Raw genomic sequence first — 18833 nt, 5'->3', positions numbered from 1 at the left:
CGGATGGCTTCAGGGCGAGTGCATTTTCTGCAAATGCTCATATTTGGGCGAGCTATTCTTTTAGCATCATTTCTGTCTGCCAAAATGTAAAGGCATGAAAGATCAAGGAATGCAATAACACGCGCTGTTGAATCATGTGAGCGCTAGCATATAAATGAAGTAAATCTGCTCTTTTTTTAATTCGTGTCGACTATAAAGTGAGAGCCAACAGATAGGTTAGTTGAAGTGGGTGGGGGGCATGTTCTTTCAGTTACATATGCCTGGAAATTTCCGTTGTGTGTCTGGTCTGCTCCAGGATGGGAGGGGTGTGTGTGTGTGTGTGTGTGTGTGTGTTATGGAGAAGTAGAGAGCAGTGGTTTGGGACTGGAGTTGGGGTTTGAGAGCTGGCTATAAGCCAGACCCAGCAGGAAGCTTGCTGGTTCACACGGACAAAAGCAGTAATGACTAGTTCCAGTGATGTCTGTGGTGGACATGACTGTCATCATCCACCCCAACCCCCTTCAACAGTGTCTCTCTCTCTTTCTTCAAAGCCAGTGTCCGACCCATTGTAGACATTGAGAAAACACTTCTATATATGAGTGTTCACCCGAGAAAGTGTGCTTGCTCTGTGTGAAGATGAAATGACCAGCACACCACCAAAAATGGGACCACTGCATTGTTTTTAAAAGTAGCATTCACAGAATACACTACTCAACAAACCTCTGTGGTTTTTGTCCATAATAAAAGTCTTGATGTTGTTTTGACCCCCAGCGTCTTTTATAATATTTTCTTCGGTGTTTCATAAAAGAAAGAAGGTTTTGGGAAGACGTGAGGGTGAGTAAATGATGACAGAATTCGGATTTTAGGATTAACATTTTGTAACAATTTGTGCTGTTACGAATAGAGTAGGGTCCGTTTGTTTATCAGCACTCAGCTAAGGCCGGGGGAATTTCTTCCACTTGCTTACAGTCCGATGGCAGACATGTGCTGCATTGCATCTTAAGTTACAGGGACGGTCCCACCGGAGCAACCTGGGGTTAAGTGCCTTGCTCAAGGGCACGATGATGATAGTACCAAGATCACCCTTATAACCTACGAGCTGCTTTATCCACAAAGCCACATTAGAGAAACCAGTGTCAGACAGAGGAGTATGGATCTTGTAAAAAAGCTCAAGTACGCACTAGAAGAGGTCAGGGGATGTTTCTCTACCCCGAATTGTGCTCACAGTTTTCCGGTGTACGGTTTGGAGCCGATGACCCCCAAAATAACATCATCTTCTCTAAAAGTATACAGATTGTTTTCGTGTTGCAGACAAGGTCAGCGCCGCTCTTTTATTCCACTTGTACTTTTCATTTGACAAACGAACGTGCTTTGATCCTAGTTAACACTTCGCTCTTATCTCAACGGGACCGACTCAACGGTTAAACCGAATGTTTTAATTAAACTGCGATGATCTTTATTTGATGAAGTCTGTGCTGCAGGGCAACTACAGCTCGCCCACACGGTGTTATGAAAGTCTGATCAGATGCCATTGCTACCTCCTCATAGTACAGCTTTATTTATTTTTATATGTGTGTGTTTCTATAGTGACAGCGCTGGTAGCACTCGAAAACAGGACAGCCCCCTCATTCCTTGAGAATGTTGACATGATGCTGTTTTCACACTTTGGCCATGCAGGAGAAATTCAAATAGTAGAAGAGCTCCCAAAATTAAGGGTTTATTTCACATAACATTCATCAGCTGAATTTTTTAAATATCACTGGTGGACAGCCCATGGGCATCAACGAGCTGCTGGAAAGAACGTGTTTGTTTTTCAAATACTTCAGAATATTTAAGGAATAGTTCCAATGAAATGTCTCCCTCGAGATGCAGATGAGTTTGTTTCCTCATTAGATTCGGAGAAATAGCACCGATGGATGCTCTGCGGTGAATGGGTGCCGTCAGAAAAGCTAATAATAACATCACAATAATCCAAACCACCTTTGGCCAAAATACCAAAACATTATGCATAAAGGCGCTTCCTCCAGTGAGAAAGTCATCCTCTTTCAGCATATTGGTTTACATCTGTTTTAGAATATTCTCCGCTCTTCCGGTCCGTGCAGATTTCGTTTATGGATTCAGACAAGTTCATTTTCAGCAATTATTTTTATTTTTTATTTTTGGGTGAGCTATACCTTAGGGAGCACTTCAAACATGGAGCCAAGCAAGAAGCCAAAGTACGTTAACAAATACTGACAACTTTGAGTCGTGTTGGAATAAATGAACCATGAAACATAAACATAATCATGACATTGTATCTATTTATTTATTTTTGCAAGCATTTAAGATGAAAGGAGGAGATACTGCATGTGCTTGCCAAAACATCATGGTGTGAAATTAATTATTCAAAATTGAGTATATGTTGTATAAAGTACTTGTGCTGTACATGATATCATAACTGCAGTTAATTGAAATAAGCATGAAGTATTACACTCGAGTTCAGATCTCACAAAGCCAGCCAGGTCTCTTCCTCGGTTTTTATCCTGTCACCCTTAAAGTGAATAAAAATAAAGCATACTCCCCAGTATGTGAAACTCTGTCTCTGTGCGTCAATAAAATGTCTAGATGATGCTAGCAGTACCAGTGGAGCACGGCTCTAGCAATGTCAAGGTCATGGGCTCAATTTCCAGGGAATGCAAAAGCTGAAATCCGAAATAAAAAAATGAACGCAGTGCATCTGCCGCATATGTAAAATGTCAAAGACTACGGCTTTGAAACAAATGGTCGTAAATAGCTTGAATGTGATCTTTCTTGAATAAAACGGCGTTCAACAGGTGCCTTGACCAAAACCAGACTGATTTAAAATTCTGAATTAAGTTCCCTTATAGTGGTTCCCGTTCTTAAAACCACACACCTGCCAGCTACCTCTGCGTCTGACGACTGCGACTTCCATAACTTTCAGACTGCTGTTTGCAAAGGAATATGAAGTATACGCATCTAAAGCTGTCTGTCTGGATATCTTTCAAGTCCTAGACACCAGCGGGCGTGCATTTCAGGAAATAATGCATGCAGACATGGTATGCGAGTTAATGGCAAATGCACAGAATGCTATTTTTCTATAGGCTTAATTTCGGATTGCATTTACACGTTTTGACTTATCATAGCATAAAACACTGGTTTCTGCCATGGCCATTCACTCAAGTTATTCACTAGTAATGTCTATCAGAATGTTTTAGATTTTAAAAGGGGCACGTGAATGACTTATTTTAGGTATGAGCTCATATTTGATGATCCATATACAATAGTTAAACATTGCAGATGTAGGTTATTACATAATCGCAGTTAGGCGATACAGAAATAATTACGATGGTCTTACGAAAGTTTCCCTCTCTTAAAATGTAAACGGTCTTGAGCATGCCCTGGATAGTAATCGTGCATTCATAATATTAATATATTCACGCAGCTCAAACATTACAGCAATTACAACGCAACTACATCATATCATAAATATTCTATTAATGACTCGTGATGGCACCATCGCAACAGATTCTCATTTCCCGAGTGGGTGTTCAATTGAAAACATCCGTGGCGCGGGTCACCTGTCATCCCCGTCTCGTGCGGCACTGCGGGAAATTTACATAAACCTCTCTCTAGCAGCCAGTGACTCTCGCGGGCATTGTTTACGTAGCAACCCAAAATAAAAACATTTGCTTTGTCGCGAGCGCTTATGCATTTTTCATCGCGCTGCGATTCCTCTTGGAAACAGCGGCGGAACGGCTACGCAGAAGCCCGATGGGAGGTGTGGAGGGGCCGTCTTTGATCTTTAAATACCCTCTAACATTAAAACCACACTCCGTCGCTTTGATTTCCCGCTTTTGAAGGCGCGACTGCAACATTCAGACGCCCCCTAAGCGCGCCACATCGCCTTTTTCCCCCCTTCGCTTTACCATCTGTCCCTTTCTTCCATTTCACGCAGAAGCAACGGACGTTCGCCCTTCAGATGCGTGCAGCCGTATCCCCCCCGCCTCTCTTTCTTCTCTCCTCCCGCTGCAGTCCCTTTCTTATCCCATCTCCGATTCGGCGTCGCACTTTGCAGACGCTCCCTAGCGCCGACTGTTTCCCCCCCTCCCCCACGCGCAAAGCTCCTGTTTCGCTCAAAGATGGCGTCAGCTCTGGAGCCACTGCTCTCTGGCTGCATTTTTGGGCTTGTTGTTGTCTGTGTTTCGAACGCGTTCCGGCACGTTCTCCTCGTCCACTCGACCCAAAACCCCGGTGAGTAGCGCGCGATTGCGCGCAGCGATCAAAAGGCTCTCGGTTAGCGAGTCCGAACGGACTCGTGGTTCTGTCTTTCAGGGAAGAAGCGGGAGAAGGTAGAGGGAAAGGGGGGGAACGTTACGCGGAGATGAAGGGGGAGGGTGGGGAGAAGCTAACGTTAACCGAGGCCTAACTACTTCCCTCACGGGCCTCGTCTCCTCCGCCGCCGCGGACTTGCTTCACGGCAAGCGGGGAAGGAAGTGGAGGAGAAAAATGGTGGAGGAGCGATCTAGCGCGAGGATTTTTTTTAATCTGGCGCGTCTTCGAGGCACAGATTGAGGCAGAGCGAGGGAAGGAAGGAATCTTGGCGATCTTTTTTTAACGGCTGAGGCGCGCGCTAACCGCGGTATCCACTGGCATTGTGTGCTCGGTTAGGCCGCGAGCTTCCTCGGCGGAAAACGAGGACGGAGAGGGCTCGAAAAAGCCGTTTCCCGATCGCCGTGGCGTGAAATCTCGGGCGCTGAAGGGAACGGCTGGAAGGGAACGGTTTTTCTCGGCTGCACGTTGCTTGTGTTTTGGAAGCTAACAACATCCGCCTAGTGCGCTGGCTTCGCTGCTTAAAAGTTCACATCTTTAGGAATGGAAAAACGCGCTTAAATAATCGACGCTGTAGTACAAGTTCACGCGTTTAGCCGCTATCAAGCTGCCTGTCTAATACTGTTTACGTTTTTTTTTTTTTTTTCTTCAACGTCCGAGCCTCGTTGCTGTGTTGTTTACTATTAGCCATGTGTTGACATTTAGTGCTTTCCTTTCTGCTGTTTGACATGTGATTAGCACCTCATTTACAGGTGGCCACTTGTTAAAAACGGCTAAACCTTAGTTTGAAGTTATAGCAAAACATTTTGTTGTAACATTTTAGGTTGTTGTGTGCATGAAATGACAGCTGATTCTGTTTTATCCCATTCATAAAACTTTGTTAACTTTGTCGGGCAATTTTGCATTGTTGTGGTGTTCTTGTTACAGTGTAATTACACATGCACTGACTAATATTAAATAACGTGGTGTTGGGGTTATGTTTGGTTTCACGTTTGCTAGTGTGGTAACATCAAATGATGCACAATCTACTTTGAGAGTAAAATAAAATGGTTTTTTGTTTGTATTCGAATGCAGAACTTAAAATGTGCATGTGCTGTTTTTTTTTATAAATTTTAACTACTTGAATGCATCTTAAAATGTGCATGTGCTGTTTTTATACATTTTAACCATTTGAATGCAACTTAAAATGTGCATGTGCTGTTTTTTTATAAATTTTAACTACTTGAATGCAACTTAATGTGCATAAGTTGATGCATGTGTTGTGACCATGCACTGTCTTATACTGTATGCTGTAAATTATTTCTGAAAATATATCTACTCCTACAGTTGACCCACCTTTAAACCTAACAATCCCATGTAACCCGTACATAACCATGTCCCACATTAATAACAAGTGTTTTGCAGTACAATAAGTACACTGTACGTAATTATTAAGCACATAGTAGCAAAAGTTCACTGTCGTTGTGCAGTAGATGCACATAGATTAGTTGCCCTTCTTTAGCAGGCCTGTGTGTTTCTATAGTGCATTTTTACGAGCCAGATGATTAATATAGATGCTTGTTCAATAGCGTTGTGTTTTTTTATTTTATTTTCCAGCGTCTGATCCTTTCATGTTTTTCGTGCAGGTTGCAGGAGCTTCTGAAGGACACCACTCCGTCGGATGATGGTCAGCCTGCGTTGCTTTCTGGAGTGAGGGATCTGTTCTGGACTGCTTGTTCCGACAGGTTCAAGCCGGACAGTGTTTTCACGCTTGCGTTTCCTTAACAGAAAGTCTACAGAAGCGCCGCTACAATTCTTTACAAAGATGCTCCATCTAAACGGATAACACCGAGCGCCAGAATCCAGGATTCTACCGGACTGACTGCTTTTGAGACGGGGCGGATAAGAGCGACACCCGAGGCTTTCGCGGCTCTACTTTCTCTTGGAGTAGTCGCCGTCTGTCGCACACCTCACCTCTTTGCTTTGGCGTGGCAGCCCTTCAGACGGGAGGGTCATTGGGTTAGAGGGATCTGTTCTAGGTTGGGGGGGGGGATTTAGGGAGCCTATGCTATGGTGATCGGCTCCCTCTCTAACAGCTCCTGCTCAGGCACAGAGATACTTACTACACCTCCCCGGGACAAAGGATAGCCTCCTGGACGAAGAGAGAGGAGGAGGAGGACAACGACGAGGCAGCGCCAGGGCTGAGGCCACTGGGTGCTTCCTAACGGTTGTGAGAGCGTGTTGGGCCTTGGCCCAGCGGTATTACAGCAGCCATGGTGAAGCTGGCCAACCCGTTGTACACCACCTGGATCTTGGAGGCCATCAAGAAGGTAAAGAAGCAAAAGCAGCGGCCGTCCGAAGAGCGCATCTGCAATGCCGTGTCAATGTCGCATGGGCTTGACCGCAAGACGGTCCTGGAGCACCTTGAGCTCAGCGTGAAAGATGGCTCCGTACTCAAGGTGTCCAATAAGGGGCTCAACTCTTACAAGGACCCCGAGAACCCTGGACGCTTGGGGTTCACAAAACCTCGGCCGGGAGGCAGTTCCAGCACCTCCGGCTCTAGCAAAAAGCCTGGTCTGGACTGGAACAAGCTCATCAAGCGCTCTCTAGAGGGGCTTCACGAACCCGGCGGCTCGTCCCTGAAGAGCATCGAACGCTTTCTGAAGTGCCAGGCGGATGTCGCGGGGTATCTGTCCGGCAGCGGCTCCATGGGGCCGGGCATTTTCCACCAGCAGCTCAGACTGTCTCTGAAGCGGGCCGTTTCTCACGGACGGGTGATGAAGCAAGGGCCGCTCTTCCGGTTGGTAAGGAGTTCTCATGACGGGACGGGCTGCGTGTCGCTGGATTCTCTGCCTCCGGTGCGGCTGCTGCCTCATGAACAAGATCGGGTGAGTCGATCAAACGGTTTCCATTGTTTGGTGGAAGTTTTGTGCCAAGCGCGCTTTCAGTTTCCTTGTCTGATGACCGGTATTTACATATTTCACTTCTGTTTCGAATAGCGGCCCTCAGCCGTGACATGATTTGAGTAGGCAAACGGCTTTCTGAGACTCGCTACAACCTCCAGAAATTATTGAAAGCAGGTCAAAGTGCGTATTAAATTTCTAAAGTTTACTTTTAGGCCTCAACAGGTTCAGATGGCTTCTGCACACACATTGTGACGGAAGAAACACACTGGTAACAAGTGGAGGCGAACGGGTGAAATTATTGTGCCTTTTGAATGTCAGAAACGCAATGCATATCATTTTTGTAGAACGCTGTCATCAAATACGTCATCGCATTGTATTAGTCCTAAAGTTACAACATGAAATACTATAGAAACCGATTACGATGAACATTTTATATTACACGTACCCATTTTCTCACAATTCTAACTTAAAGTTCAAACTAGCAGATCCGAACTTGCGTAACTCAACAAGAGCGAGTCAATTCTGAGGAGAAAAAAGGAAAAAGTGTGGGATATAAACTCATGATTCCGAGCCGAGGGGGAAACACAGAACTACGAGATCAGAATTTTGTGGTTTGTGAGAATAAAGTCCGAATTGAAGCTCGAATTTACATTTTCTTATTCTTGTATTCCATGGCTTCTATAGACTTCTGCCAGAAAACAAAAAGCTCACTGCTGTTATATAGATGTGCTGTAGTTGTAGGGCTGGGAGATACGGCCAAAACAACATTTCTTGGTATTTATTTAGTTGAAATCAGATTATAAGACACGCATCTGCATCCTTTCTACATTTTATGCCTATTTGGATAAAGAAATGTATTTAAACGTCACCCTAATGTTGTCCAATAAAGGTAATATTCAAGCCAGTGAAAACCGATATAGAAAAGCTTTCCATAATGCGCAGAAACCTTGCTAAAATTCTAAAATTGTAACATTACTATTATCTCAAAACAAAAGTAATGCTTTTTAAAGTTCAGCTCACTAAATTTCTCATAGGAGCGCAGATTAATTGCATTGGATTTTGATTAGTGCTGTCTGCCATCATAAAATACACTGAGTTTTGTTTTGTGCGCGTTCACGCCGCCGCTCTTGTTCCCTGAAGTCTGTGAAGTTTAGCAGAGAATCGGCTCGTGCACTTCTAACAGCAAAATAGAAATACCTCCGTGACGTTCTAACCATTTACAGATAGAGAATATACCTGTGAAATGTAAGGAAAAGCATAAATGCATTGAACGGCTGTCAGAGCAACCTGCGAGTATTTTTAAAGCCCTTAATATAAATCAAGTCTCATGCTCACTCCTGCTATTATTCAAATGTGCTCCGATCGAGGTATTGTGTACGGATGTAAAGCGCATTGCCTCCCGCTGTGTCGCTTTAACTTGATATACCGCCCAGCCCTTGTTAAAGTGAGGTGGTGTAGAAGAAAACATGAGCAGAGGTGGTCAAGAGTGAGAGGGAGATCACGTGAGTTTTGCTCCCTGCCGAGGCTGCCAGCTGCAAGATGTGCTGGTGAAGAGAGACGGAGAAAGAACGAGAGGGCGTGTGTTTGGAAATGTAAGGAAAAAAACGAACTAGAAGTGTGCATGGTGGAAGAAAAGAACCAGACCGGTATACTCCATACCATCCTGCACGAGACGGAGCGAGTGATGAAGAGAGAGAGAGAGAGATAGAGGCTGAACTGCAGACACGGAGGCGGCAAGAGCAGCACAATACACACCCACTTTTTTTGTAACCTGATAAATAGCAGCTCTGCCTTACGCTCCCCAGAGGCTAAACACACGCGCGTTCACACCCACCCACCCCTCCTATCACATCTGATATGGGTCACATCCATGATGTGCACTGCAGGGTGTTGGCTGTCAGAATGATGCCATGCTAAATTTGAGCTTGGTTCGCGGCTGTTCGTGTCTGTGTTTTGATTCGGGAGCTTGACGTTGAAGTCGTTACGTGCGAGCGAGGCTCTCCGAGTGTGTTGTGTCTGGCTCGGCAATCAAGACTTCCACAAGTGGCCCGAAGTCACATGACAACTCCAGGCGTCTGCCGAACAAGAAAAGGCATATGATTTGCCAATGGCTTGTTTCTAGATTAGATCGCTATGGCGATGATGAGGGTCTTTTTCTAGGATGCGCGGGATTTCACATTCATTGTAGATCAAGCGTTGGGCCTAGACGTTAATGCGTTTTTTATATTTAGATCGTTATGCATCTTTAACGCACTCAAATGTGCTCAATTTAAAGTTTGATTGTCTTCCTCCTGCTGGTTTATCTTTCTCCGAAGGTCTATGTTTTCTTCCCGACTGTGCCGTTTTTGTCATCTCTGTGAGTATTATTAGCAACCGTGTCATAGCCTTTGCCGTACATGTCATAAATTGGCATTTCTAGGCCATTCACTCTTTGTAAATGCTTGTTAAGTTAAAACTTTTCAATGTTATTGGCTAAATGTTCCTCTTCGTGAGTCCGGTCTCTACAAAATGTTTTGTCCAGTAGTGAAGCATGACAGGAAAAGGCATTGAAATTCGTTGGTCAAGAAGATTGGGGTTTATTAAAAGAATGGAACAATAGTCACATCACTATGTAGTCATTTATATTTTAAATTTGAATGCAAAGCACGCCGTGAAGCTGCGTGTTTAAGATCGGCCATGGGTGATAAGTGACAGTCCCAGAAAATATATGTAATTGCAGTGTAAATTGATTTCTTGTTCAGACCAGATTTTTTTTTTTATTGTATAGCAGTTCTGCTTTTTGCCAGGTTCAAAAAACTCATTTAGTGCAAACAAAACACTTCGGACGTGCACAAAGTCATACTTTTACTACAGCAGTTTTCATTCGAAGGCGTTGGATTCTTCGTGACGCAGCTTTGATTCTTCCGCTTGAATTTAGAAGAATGCACTCGGATCTTTCACTAGCAGGTGTGTGTTTGTCTAATATATATATAGGAGGCTGGCAGCGATGCTGCTTGACTGTTTATAGCCGTATATTGCTGACTCGACCCATGCGGCCTGTGTACGATCATTGAGGGTTCTGCTTCAGTGCAGTGAGGAAGGGAGCAAAACAAATGGGCGAGCACCGGCTGTGACCCCGATATGGAGGAGAGAGATTTGTGTAGTCAACACACGAATGACACACTCCTCCATTTAAACATGATCGCAGTCTCGCTCACACGTTCTTCTTCTAATAGAGGGTCATTGCCAGGGCATTTGTGGGGAGCGAGGGGGGGCTGGAGTCAAACAAGGGGCATGGAGGTATAGATGGGAAATCGCATGGCTTTTGGGGGGTTATTACGAGAGCTTGTGTATATAGGACATTAAGTGGGCTGGTCCTGATGAGAGGGTTTTGTGTAAAAGTCAGCATTAAGAGGGATGGGAGCCTCGTGTTGCCCTTTCACAGCTGAAAGCTCCAGGGTTGAAGGAAAGTTCCTCGGGCGGTCATTCTGGGGACGTGTGAAAATTCAGATGATGCTCGGGATGTGAACTCTCCGTCTGATGACGTTCAGTTCATAGTCGGCGGCATAATGTGAGCGTGGACCACTCTAATGGTGATGAGGGTAAAACCTGGACATTTTTCTTCCTCGTTATCTCTAGCGAGTGGTTTATCCACTATTCTAGTCAGAGACGTTGCCAGAATATAATGTAATAAGCAGTCTGCACTCATTGTGAGTTTGACATTTCCAGGTTTTCAATGTATGTGCGTTTCACTTATTTTTTGTAGAATTTTAAATAAGTGTACTGTGCTCTTATTGGATCCCGAATCCATAAACATAAACAAAACATGGCAGGTTGATGTATAGAACTTGGATTTCTGGTGAGTTCAGAATACTGTTGCATCCACCATGTTTTAAACATATCACCCACATATCTATCTATCTATCTAATAGTAATTGATGACTGTTCTCGTAACGCAAGTAGTTTTACCGTTTACTGCATTCTGTTGTGGTTATTTGCGTATAGCAGAAAATAGCTTACTCTGAACTCTCCCTCCAATCCTCTGGACCGTATTGTTGAAATGACCTGCACCCCTCAAACCCATCAGTACATATAAATGTGTACTTTGTCCACCTTATCCTTGTTTCAAAGTGAAGCTGTAGAGAATACAGGAGACATGCATACAAAACAGCCGCGGGCATCGATTATGTGTCAGTGTTAAAGTAGGTAGGTAAGGTAATCAGTGTTGGCCCTTTTGTCCTGACTGCTCTGGTGTGGCACGAGTTGACCAGAAACGCTGCTAGAATGTAAAGAGGCTCACAGGACTTAAATGATGACCATTAGCAAGACCATTATACTTCTGTATAGGTCTAAGATCACGGAGGCGTTTACACTGTAACTAAACCAGGCTTTGATAGCCTCGTTTCTCGCGTCTTAGTTCAATTCCATGGATATGAAAGCTGTTTTTTTGTGGCTAATGATGATGTTTGGCAAATTATGTAATGTCTGATAAATATATGGTGACGTAATGACTGCAAATGAGATGCACATTATTTACTCGGTTTATATGGATTGTTAATCAGCCAAAATGCAAGGAGACATTGCTTTCTCAATCGTTTGAAATACAGCTCTGTTGTGTATTAAACATCTGCTCATCTGTGTTTTGTCTTGATGGTGTTTTTGTTGTATTTGTAATATGGATAGTGGATAATATGGTGTTTCACACGCTTACTATTTTTGCACCTTGGTTTACGCACCACTTTACGCTGACCCTTGTTTGACCTTAGGAATGGTATGGTCATCTTGTCCTATGATGGATTTGAGCTCTCCAAGGTTGAATGTGATTTAGCACACGCATGTTCTCTGCTTCATTACTCCCAGCGTTTGCAGCTGCATGTTATTTGTGTCTCTAGCATGACCTCCAAATTTCAGTCCCTGTCTTTAGTTTGTCTCTAGAACGGCGGATCTTGGCTTGTTTGCCCCTTCTGTTTATGAAGCCTTCTTAAGACTTGATAAACCATCCGGTGGCCTTCATTTCTCATTGCTTTAAGTCAGCAGTGGGTTTTTTTTTGTCGGTTGCACCTGATCTGAAAGGTGTTTTGTTGTTTGTATTGACATGAAAGGAATTCTAGAAATGAATGAAATGCATAATTTGTCAAGAATCTATCTGCCTGTCATACTGTTGTTGTTTTTTTGTTGCATAAATAGCTAAAATGCGATTTTAGCTTTTAAGAAAAATCAATTACAAAACAGTTAACCTCCTAAGACCCGGCGTCCTCATATGTGGGCATTATATTTTGGTGAATTTCTCTGAGACTGGCACAGTTTTAATCAGGATGTCCTGTAAAGAGCACGTTCAGGGCTGATACCTGATGATTGGACGTTCATTATGATCACTCCCTCTCCTTGGTCTTTAACTTAGTGACACTCTTATGGACATACGATAATATTTTGCAATTGTATTTAATTATACAATTATATATTTTGCACAATCTGTCAATGTTTTTTTTTTAATGCGTGCCATTAATCATCATCTCAGGAAAATGTCTTGGGCATTTTAAACCAAAATATAACTTTGTTACGATTGATTTCATACATGTTCTCATATCAGGACTAAAAGCATGTTTATTATATTAAATATTTAAACATCCCTATTGTAGGTGGGGAGAGTAAATAGCAGCTACACTTCTATAATAATATTAAAGTGCTCTATTTTCACACACTAATTTTTTACTTAATATACTAAAAATGACTCTTTAGTACTTCTTAAGATAAACTTAATATCATCAAAGTGTGCTATTTTGCTATAAACTAAAATGCGCTTTTAACATACTATCAAACCATATTTCATACAATAGTGCGCTCAGTTGTAATCGTTAAAGTAAGCTTTTTAGTAATAAGTAAAAAGCAAACTTTTTTATTTTTGGGGATGGTCTGAAAACTTGTGACTCAAAATTCATAGTATGATCCAAACGTGAATTTTGTGATCCGTTGCACTACTAGTTTGAGTCCATGTGATCCGTGCGTGTATTAATAAACAGATTTTTAAAAGATTATTTACTAATCGTTTTACTAGCAGTATCTCTCTGTCGGTCTTTCTTGGACTAATGCTTCTACACTGCTGATATGTTTTCCTTAGTGCATGCCTATAATTGACTGTTGGGTACAATTCAATTGGTCTTTTCGCATATTCAAACACAGAATTGGTGCTTTTTATTTAAAATTTTTTTCAGCAGAATAATTTTGATTCCTGAACATTCAGTGCATCTCTACTAAAGGTGTTTTTAAAGGGTCAGTTTACTCAAAAATAAATAATTTACATGCCTTCATATCGCTCCAAAACCTGTAGGACTTTCTTCTGTTGATGATATAAGCAAAGCATCTTGGTTCCCATTAGGGGTGGGAAATATAGGAAAAAATATGATTTATTTATTTGTCAAAGTCACGATTCATTGTGATGATGGTTTTACTATTTTGTAAGTTATCTGACAAGAACAGCCAAATGAATTCCTCTTTTTTTTAAAACAAAGCCTTGCAAGGTAGTAGAATATTAAATTTAGAAGAATTGGCCAGAAAAAAGTCATTATTTTATCTTTTGGTAATAAAAAATGAGAAAAACACGCATTACAAACATACCTAGCCTATTATACAAATAAACCAATGGGTGGATTTTTGTGCCAAAATACATTGTTGTTCAAACAACATTAAAATTAGGGGACTGATGATTTTTACTTTAATAATTTGCGAGTAGGTGCAGTGTCAAGTCGGTGTAACATTAGATGGGATGTATTTTATGTACAGTACATTGACCGTAGCATGATACTGCAGCGTTTCTTCAAAGCAGATTGGTTTTTTTTAACCATCCGTGATCCAAAATCCTGATAGACAACACCCCTAGTTCCCATTGACTTGCATTGTTTTTGTTGTACTGTGAAAGTCAAACTGATTTCAAACACTCTTCAGAATATCATCCGTAAAAGTCCCTTTTAGTTTAAAAGTAATTTGCAATAGAAATGATGTGCAGTACAGTGCACTTTTTCTTTCGAGTTTACCTTCGAATGCACCACGCATGGAGGTAAAAACCGCATATTTCCATTCAAACGATCTGTTGTTTTGGTCGTCTGCAGAAGCAGTGGGGCTCTGTCATTTGACAGGACTGTTGCATCTGCATGTCTGCCGTCTCTTGTTGTTTCCTGTGTGTTGTAGTGTGTGCCGCTGTCTCCCTCTGTGTGTTGTTGGGAGAGGTTTCTGGGTGACGGGTAGGGGATACACAGTCAGGTAAATGCAGAAATGAGTTCCACATGTTAATGAGAACCTTGACGGAGCCAGAGACAAGGACAGTAGGTTGTGTTCTCCCTCCCCTTGCTGTTCCTGATCTGTCCCCGTCTACTCATTCAGGTTTCCCGTGTCTGCCCACGCACAACATGCACTCAGATTTGCGTGCATTAAGAGGAAATTGAGGGCTGCGTTAGAATGGGAGAAACTGGCAGATTCATGCGTGTTTGTGTGTGTGTGTGTTGTGTGTGTGAGAGAGAGAGGGGGCGGCTTTTGTCCTGTCAGATGTGCTTCTGTAAAGAATAATTTTTCTCTCCTACATGAAATATTTTTAGATTTCTTGCGGTGGTCTGCTGCTTTGCAGCTGTGCTTTAATTCTGCCTTGTGAGTGTCTTGTTGTGCTGGTCTTTATAAAGAATGAAAGAGTCGTTGTATGAACGCAAGGTGTGTCCACAAAACTGCCCCGGTTTCTCCACTTGTAGAGACTTGTTCTGAACAAAAACAATTATCAAGTGGTATCGAGGCCAATGCAGGTTGTGAGCTAGCCTCTGCTGGGCAGGTGTGTGCGCAAACATCTAAAGAATAAATACAGTACTGTTGGAAAGTTGGTGTCAGTAAGATTTTATTTATTTTTTTATTTTTAGTAATGTATTTATTTAGCCATCATGCATTAATTTAAATTTTTTTATATTTATTTATTATTATTATTATTATTATTATTATTATTTATTTTTACAACTTTTTTTATTCAAAGAGTACTGAAAAGTTAAGCAGTACAACAGTTTTCAACAATGACAAATTAAAATCACTTCTGTAGGATCATGTGACACTGAAGCCTGAAAATTCAGCTTTGCTGTGACAGGAAGCAATCGTAGGAGAAAAAAAAAAACTTCTTAATTATAATTTTAATGTTGTTATATTTTGCAATGCTACTCTACTGAAAAAAATGCATCCTTGATGAGCATAAGAAGCTTCTTTCATAAAATACTGAACCTAAACTTTTTAACCTGTGTGTGTGTGTGTGTGTGTGTATTTGGGGGGGTGTGTCTGCTAAAATTCACATTCCAGTTCCAATTTGTACCATAATGTTAAATATAATCGTATTATTTATGTTTGCACTCACACTGTCTAGTGAACTTGGAGTTTTGGTGCACTTTGGGCGGTCTACATTAAACCCTTTAAAACGCTGAGACATGAAAGGATTGTGAAAAGTCTTGGAGTTTTTGTGCAGCAGAGCGCCACTGAACATCCGAACAAACTCTCGATATGACATGCACTTTGATGGCTTTTGTTTTGTCAAGATAAAAACGAATGTGCTTGTTCAGGCGTGTCTTTACAACAACAACAACTGCATCTCTTGTCGAATGTCATCCCAGTTGTGGTGGTTACCCACCGACTGATAGATTAGCAAAATTACTGACTACTCAACATAGCTATGTTTGGCTAGAAGTCAGTGTTAACCTATACCCTGGTGTTCAGTTTGTTTGTCAGTTAGTTACTGAACGGTTATCTCTTAATATATAATTTTCCGCTCTAATGATGTTGAATCAAAGCAGATTAGACTTTTGTGAACTTTTTTTGTGACATTTGTTTTCCTGGCTAAATCAGCTCTTGTAGATTGTTCATAATTTGTAGATCTGGCTCATTCTCTCTGTCGGCAGATTTTGTTTGTAAGGATAAGATGCTAAAGGTAGTAAGACTTCTAGATTCTGTAGTGTCTCTGATTTGTGAAGTTTTAGTTTGGTCACAACATGAATAGAGGAGATGTTAAATGGTTGAAGTTTACAACAGTATTCTGTTTAGCCTAGTTCTGATTGGATATGTTGGCTAGGAGAAGTGTGTGTGTGTGTGTGTGTGTGTGTGTGGTTTTCTTTCTCCGAGTCCCACCCTTGAGTATGTGTGTGTGTGTGTGTGTGTGTGTGTGTGTGTGTGTGTGTGTGTGTGTGTGTGGACCTGAGTCAGAGGAAAATGAACCCAATAAATCACACTGTCCTCTCTCCTCCCTGCCTGGACCTGCACACACACACACACACACACACACACACACATCCAAACCTTAGAAACACCCTCATATGCGTACTGACCCTTTTTTTCCCTCCTCCCAGCCTAAATCTGCCATTTCTTAATTCCTTCTCTCAAGAACGCCATATAAACACACTATTCTTGTCTTTCTTCAGGGTTTCTGCCATGAAGTATCGAGACAATGGCAAGTTGAGATCCTTAGTAGCAGTTGCACAACATCTGTACATTCAGCTCCTCTTGAGCAAAACCTTTTCCACACATCTGCCTCCTCGCATTCGCGTTCATGTGTTTGTTTGTGCGCTGTGTGTGTGTGTGTGTGTGTGTGTGGTGTATGATGCATGCTGCGTCGTGGGTGGGTCTCTCTTGGACACACTGAAAGATTAATGGTGCTCCAGAAGCAAATGTCAGATGGTGTGGCTTAGAATAAGCATCAACACATGCTTTTGTGCCCACACCCTGACAGTAAACCCACCTCTAGCCCCCACACATTCACTGTGATCATGCCCACTGCAGCCTTTGATCCTCAAAACTTCGAGCCATCGTGGTTTGTGTCTGTAAGATCTTCTGGGGGCTTTTTGATGGCCACTTATTGACTGACTGCAGAGAGCGTTCAAAGATGCTAGCATTGAGTGATACCGTTTTTTGTGAATTACATTTGAGAGCAATTTGTAACATCGGTCAAGTTTAATAATTAAGATAAAAAAAAAAATAAAGCCTGTATTTATTGGATAAAATATAAGAACAATCGGCCGTTTGAAAACACGTCACTGATTGAGCATTAAATCAGAATATTAGGATGATTTCTAAAGGGTCACGTGACGCTGAAGAACTCAGCTTTGATCACAGGAATGCATTCCAGTTTAAACTGCATTAAAAGAAAGCACTTATTTGACTGCAGTGTGTAATATTTCACAATATTGCTTATTTTTGATCACATGAAAATAGCCTTGTTGAGCTTACGAGACGAACACGTTCAAAAACAAGAAAATCGTATTCAAAAATTGACGCTTGTTGATTTGTTTTTTTTTTTTTTCCTGAACCAGAATGTAAAGGTCTGTCTGCTTTCTTCAGTCTTTGCTAAATCCGTCAAAAGTATTAGTATTGTCCTCAGCTCGGAAATGAATGAAGCAGAACTTAATACAGTTCTTAAAGCGCAATTAATTTATCCAAACACAATATTCAGACCTCTGTTGTTTCACCATATTATTTGGATCTTTTTAGCCAGTGACTCTGTTTTAATTGCTCTTCTTTTGTTCTCTCAGTCTGTGGCAGAGCCTATACCCATCTGTAGTTTCTGTTTGGGGACCAAGGAACAGAATCGCGACAAGAAACCAGAAGAGCTCATCTCCTGCGCAGACTGTGGGAACAGTGGTAAGGAAGCTCATTTCGTTTAATATGAGTATACCATAAGATGTAAATCTAAGTTTTAAAGTCAAGAGCGTTGGCCAAAAACGAGTTCCCTGCATGCCCTCATAGACCTAACATGTTTGATCATGCTTTAAGGTCATAAGCCGTTTGTAAACGTGACGCTGCTGCACGTTCTTCTGGCTCAGAGTTTTTGCAAACTGCACGTTTATGCCGAGCTAATGATCTGCTGTTAATGAATTATGGCTCTATTTACTTGGTTTTCATGTTATAATGTTGTAGATGCATTTTCTTTAAATGAGCAGCTGGAAGTAGTAAAGTACAGACATTAAAAATAGACTTCCAGCGCGTATTGTTCTTGTTTATAAGTAAGAGTCCCACATTATAATATCTTTCTGGTTGTTACTGGTATTCTGGTTACACAATGAACTGTATGTGGCATTTAACGCAGTGCAAACTTCTCTCTGGGCTGCTCTGTTATAGGAATGGAAAAGCATTCATCAGATTTATAGATTTTGACACGATAATCTGTTTTTCGATTCAACAACACAACTGTTTATCATCTAATTGTACATGCAGTGATAGACCGGTATGTAAAACAGTTTCAATACCTATATGTATGTAGGGAATAAAATGTTTAGTAAGCGAACCCATGGATTATTATGGGTTGGTTCTGTACAGACATACAGGATTCATTTTCATTTGTGAAGGTCTCGTAAAGTCTTGAACTCTGCAGGTGCACCAGTAAGTTGTTTTATTACAGAGGCTTCTTTCTAGTCGTTTAAGGCTGTGTGGTTGTGTTTTCACAGGGCACCCGTCCTGTCTGAAGTTCTCTCCGGAGCTCACCGCTCGGGTCAAAGCTCTGTGGTGGCAGTGCATCGAGTGCAAAACCTGCAGCAGCTGCCAGGACCAAGGAAAAAATGCAGTGGGTCTCTTTATGGTCTCTCTTATTGTTGCAGCCAGATCATGTTCATTTAAGCCGTGTCCTCATTTAAAGGTGTGTGGTTGGTCTGCGTTTTA

The 18833-nt window shown here is 41.9% G+C and overlaps 1 protein-coding gene across 1 annotated transcript in view; it reads left to right on the top strand.

The window, feature by feature from the left end:
- The first annotated feature begins 4093 nt into the window (after window positions 1–4093).
- The window catches only part of kat6a (K(lysine) acetyltransferase 6A), a 34074-nt gene continuing 19334 nt past the window's right edge, over window positions 4094–18833 (top strand). Inside the window, exons 1-4 of the mRNA XM_043240716.1 lie at window positions 4094–4230; window positions 5934–7175; window positions 17711–17819; window positions 18623–18738. Of these exons, the coding sequence (XP_043096651.1) occupies window positions 6561–7175; window positions 17711–17819; window positions 18623–18738 (840 nt within the window). The 5' untranslated portion in view covers window positions 4094–4230; window positions 5934–6560. The remainder of the gene's footprint in view (window positions 4231–5933; window positions 7176–17710; window positions 17820–18622; window positions 18739–18833) is intronic.

This window comes from Puntigrus tetrazona, chromosome 5 (genome assembly GCF_018831695.1).
Source record: "Puntigrus tetrazona isolate hp1 chromosome 5, ASM1883169v1, whole genome shotgun sequence".
In the NCBI taxonomy this organism is placed as follows: Eukaryota; Metazoa; Chordata; class Actinopteri; order Cypriniformes; family Cyprinidae; genus Puntigrus; species Puntigrus tetrazona.
This window is presented reverse-complemented; position numbering and strand designations above follow the sequence as displayed.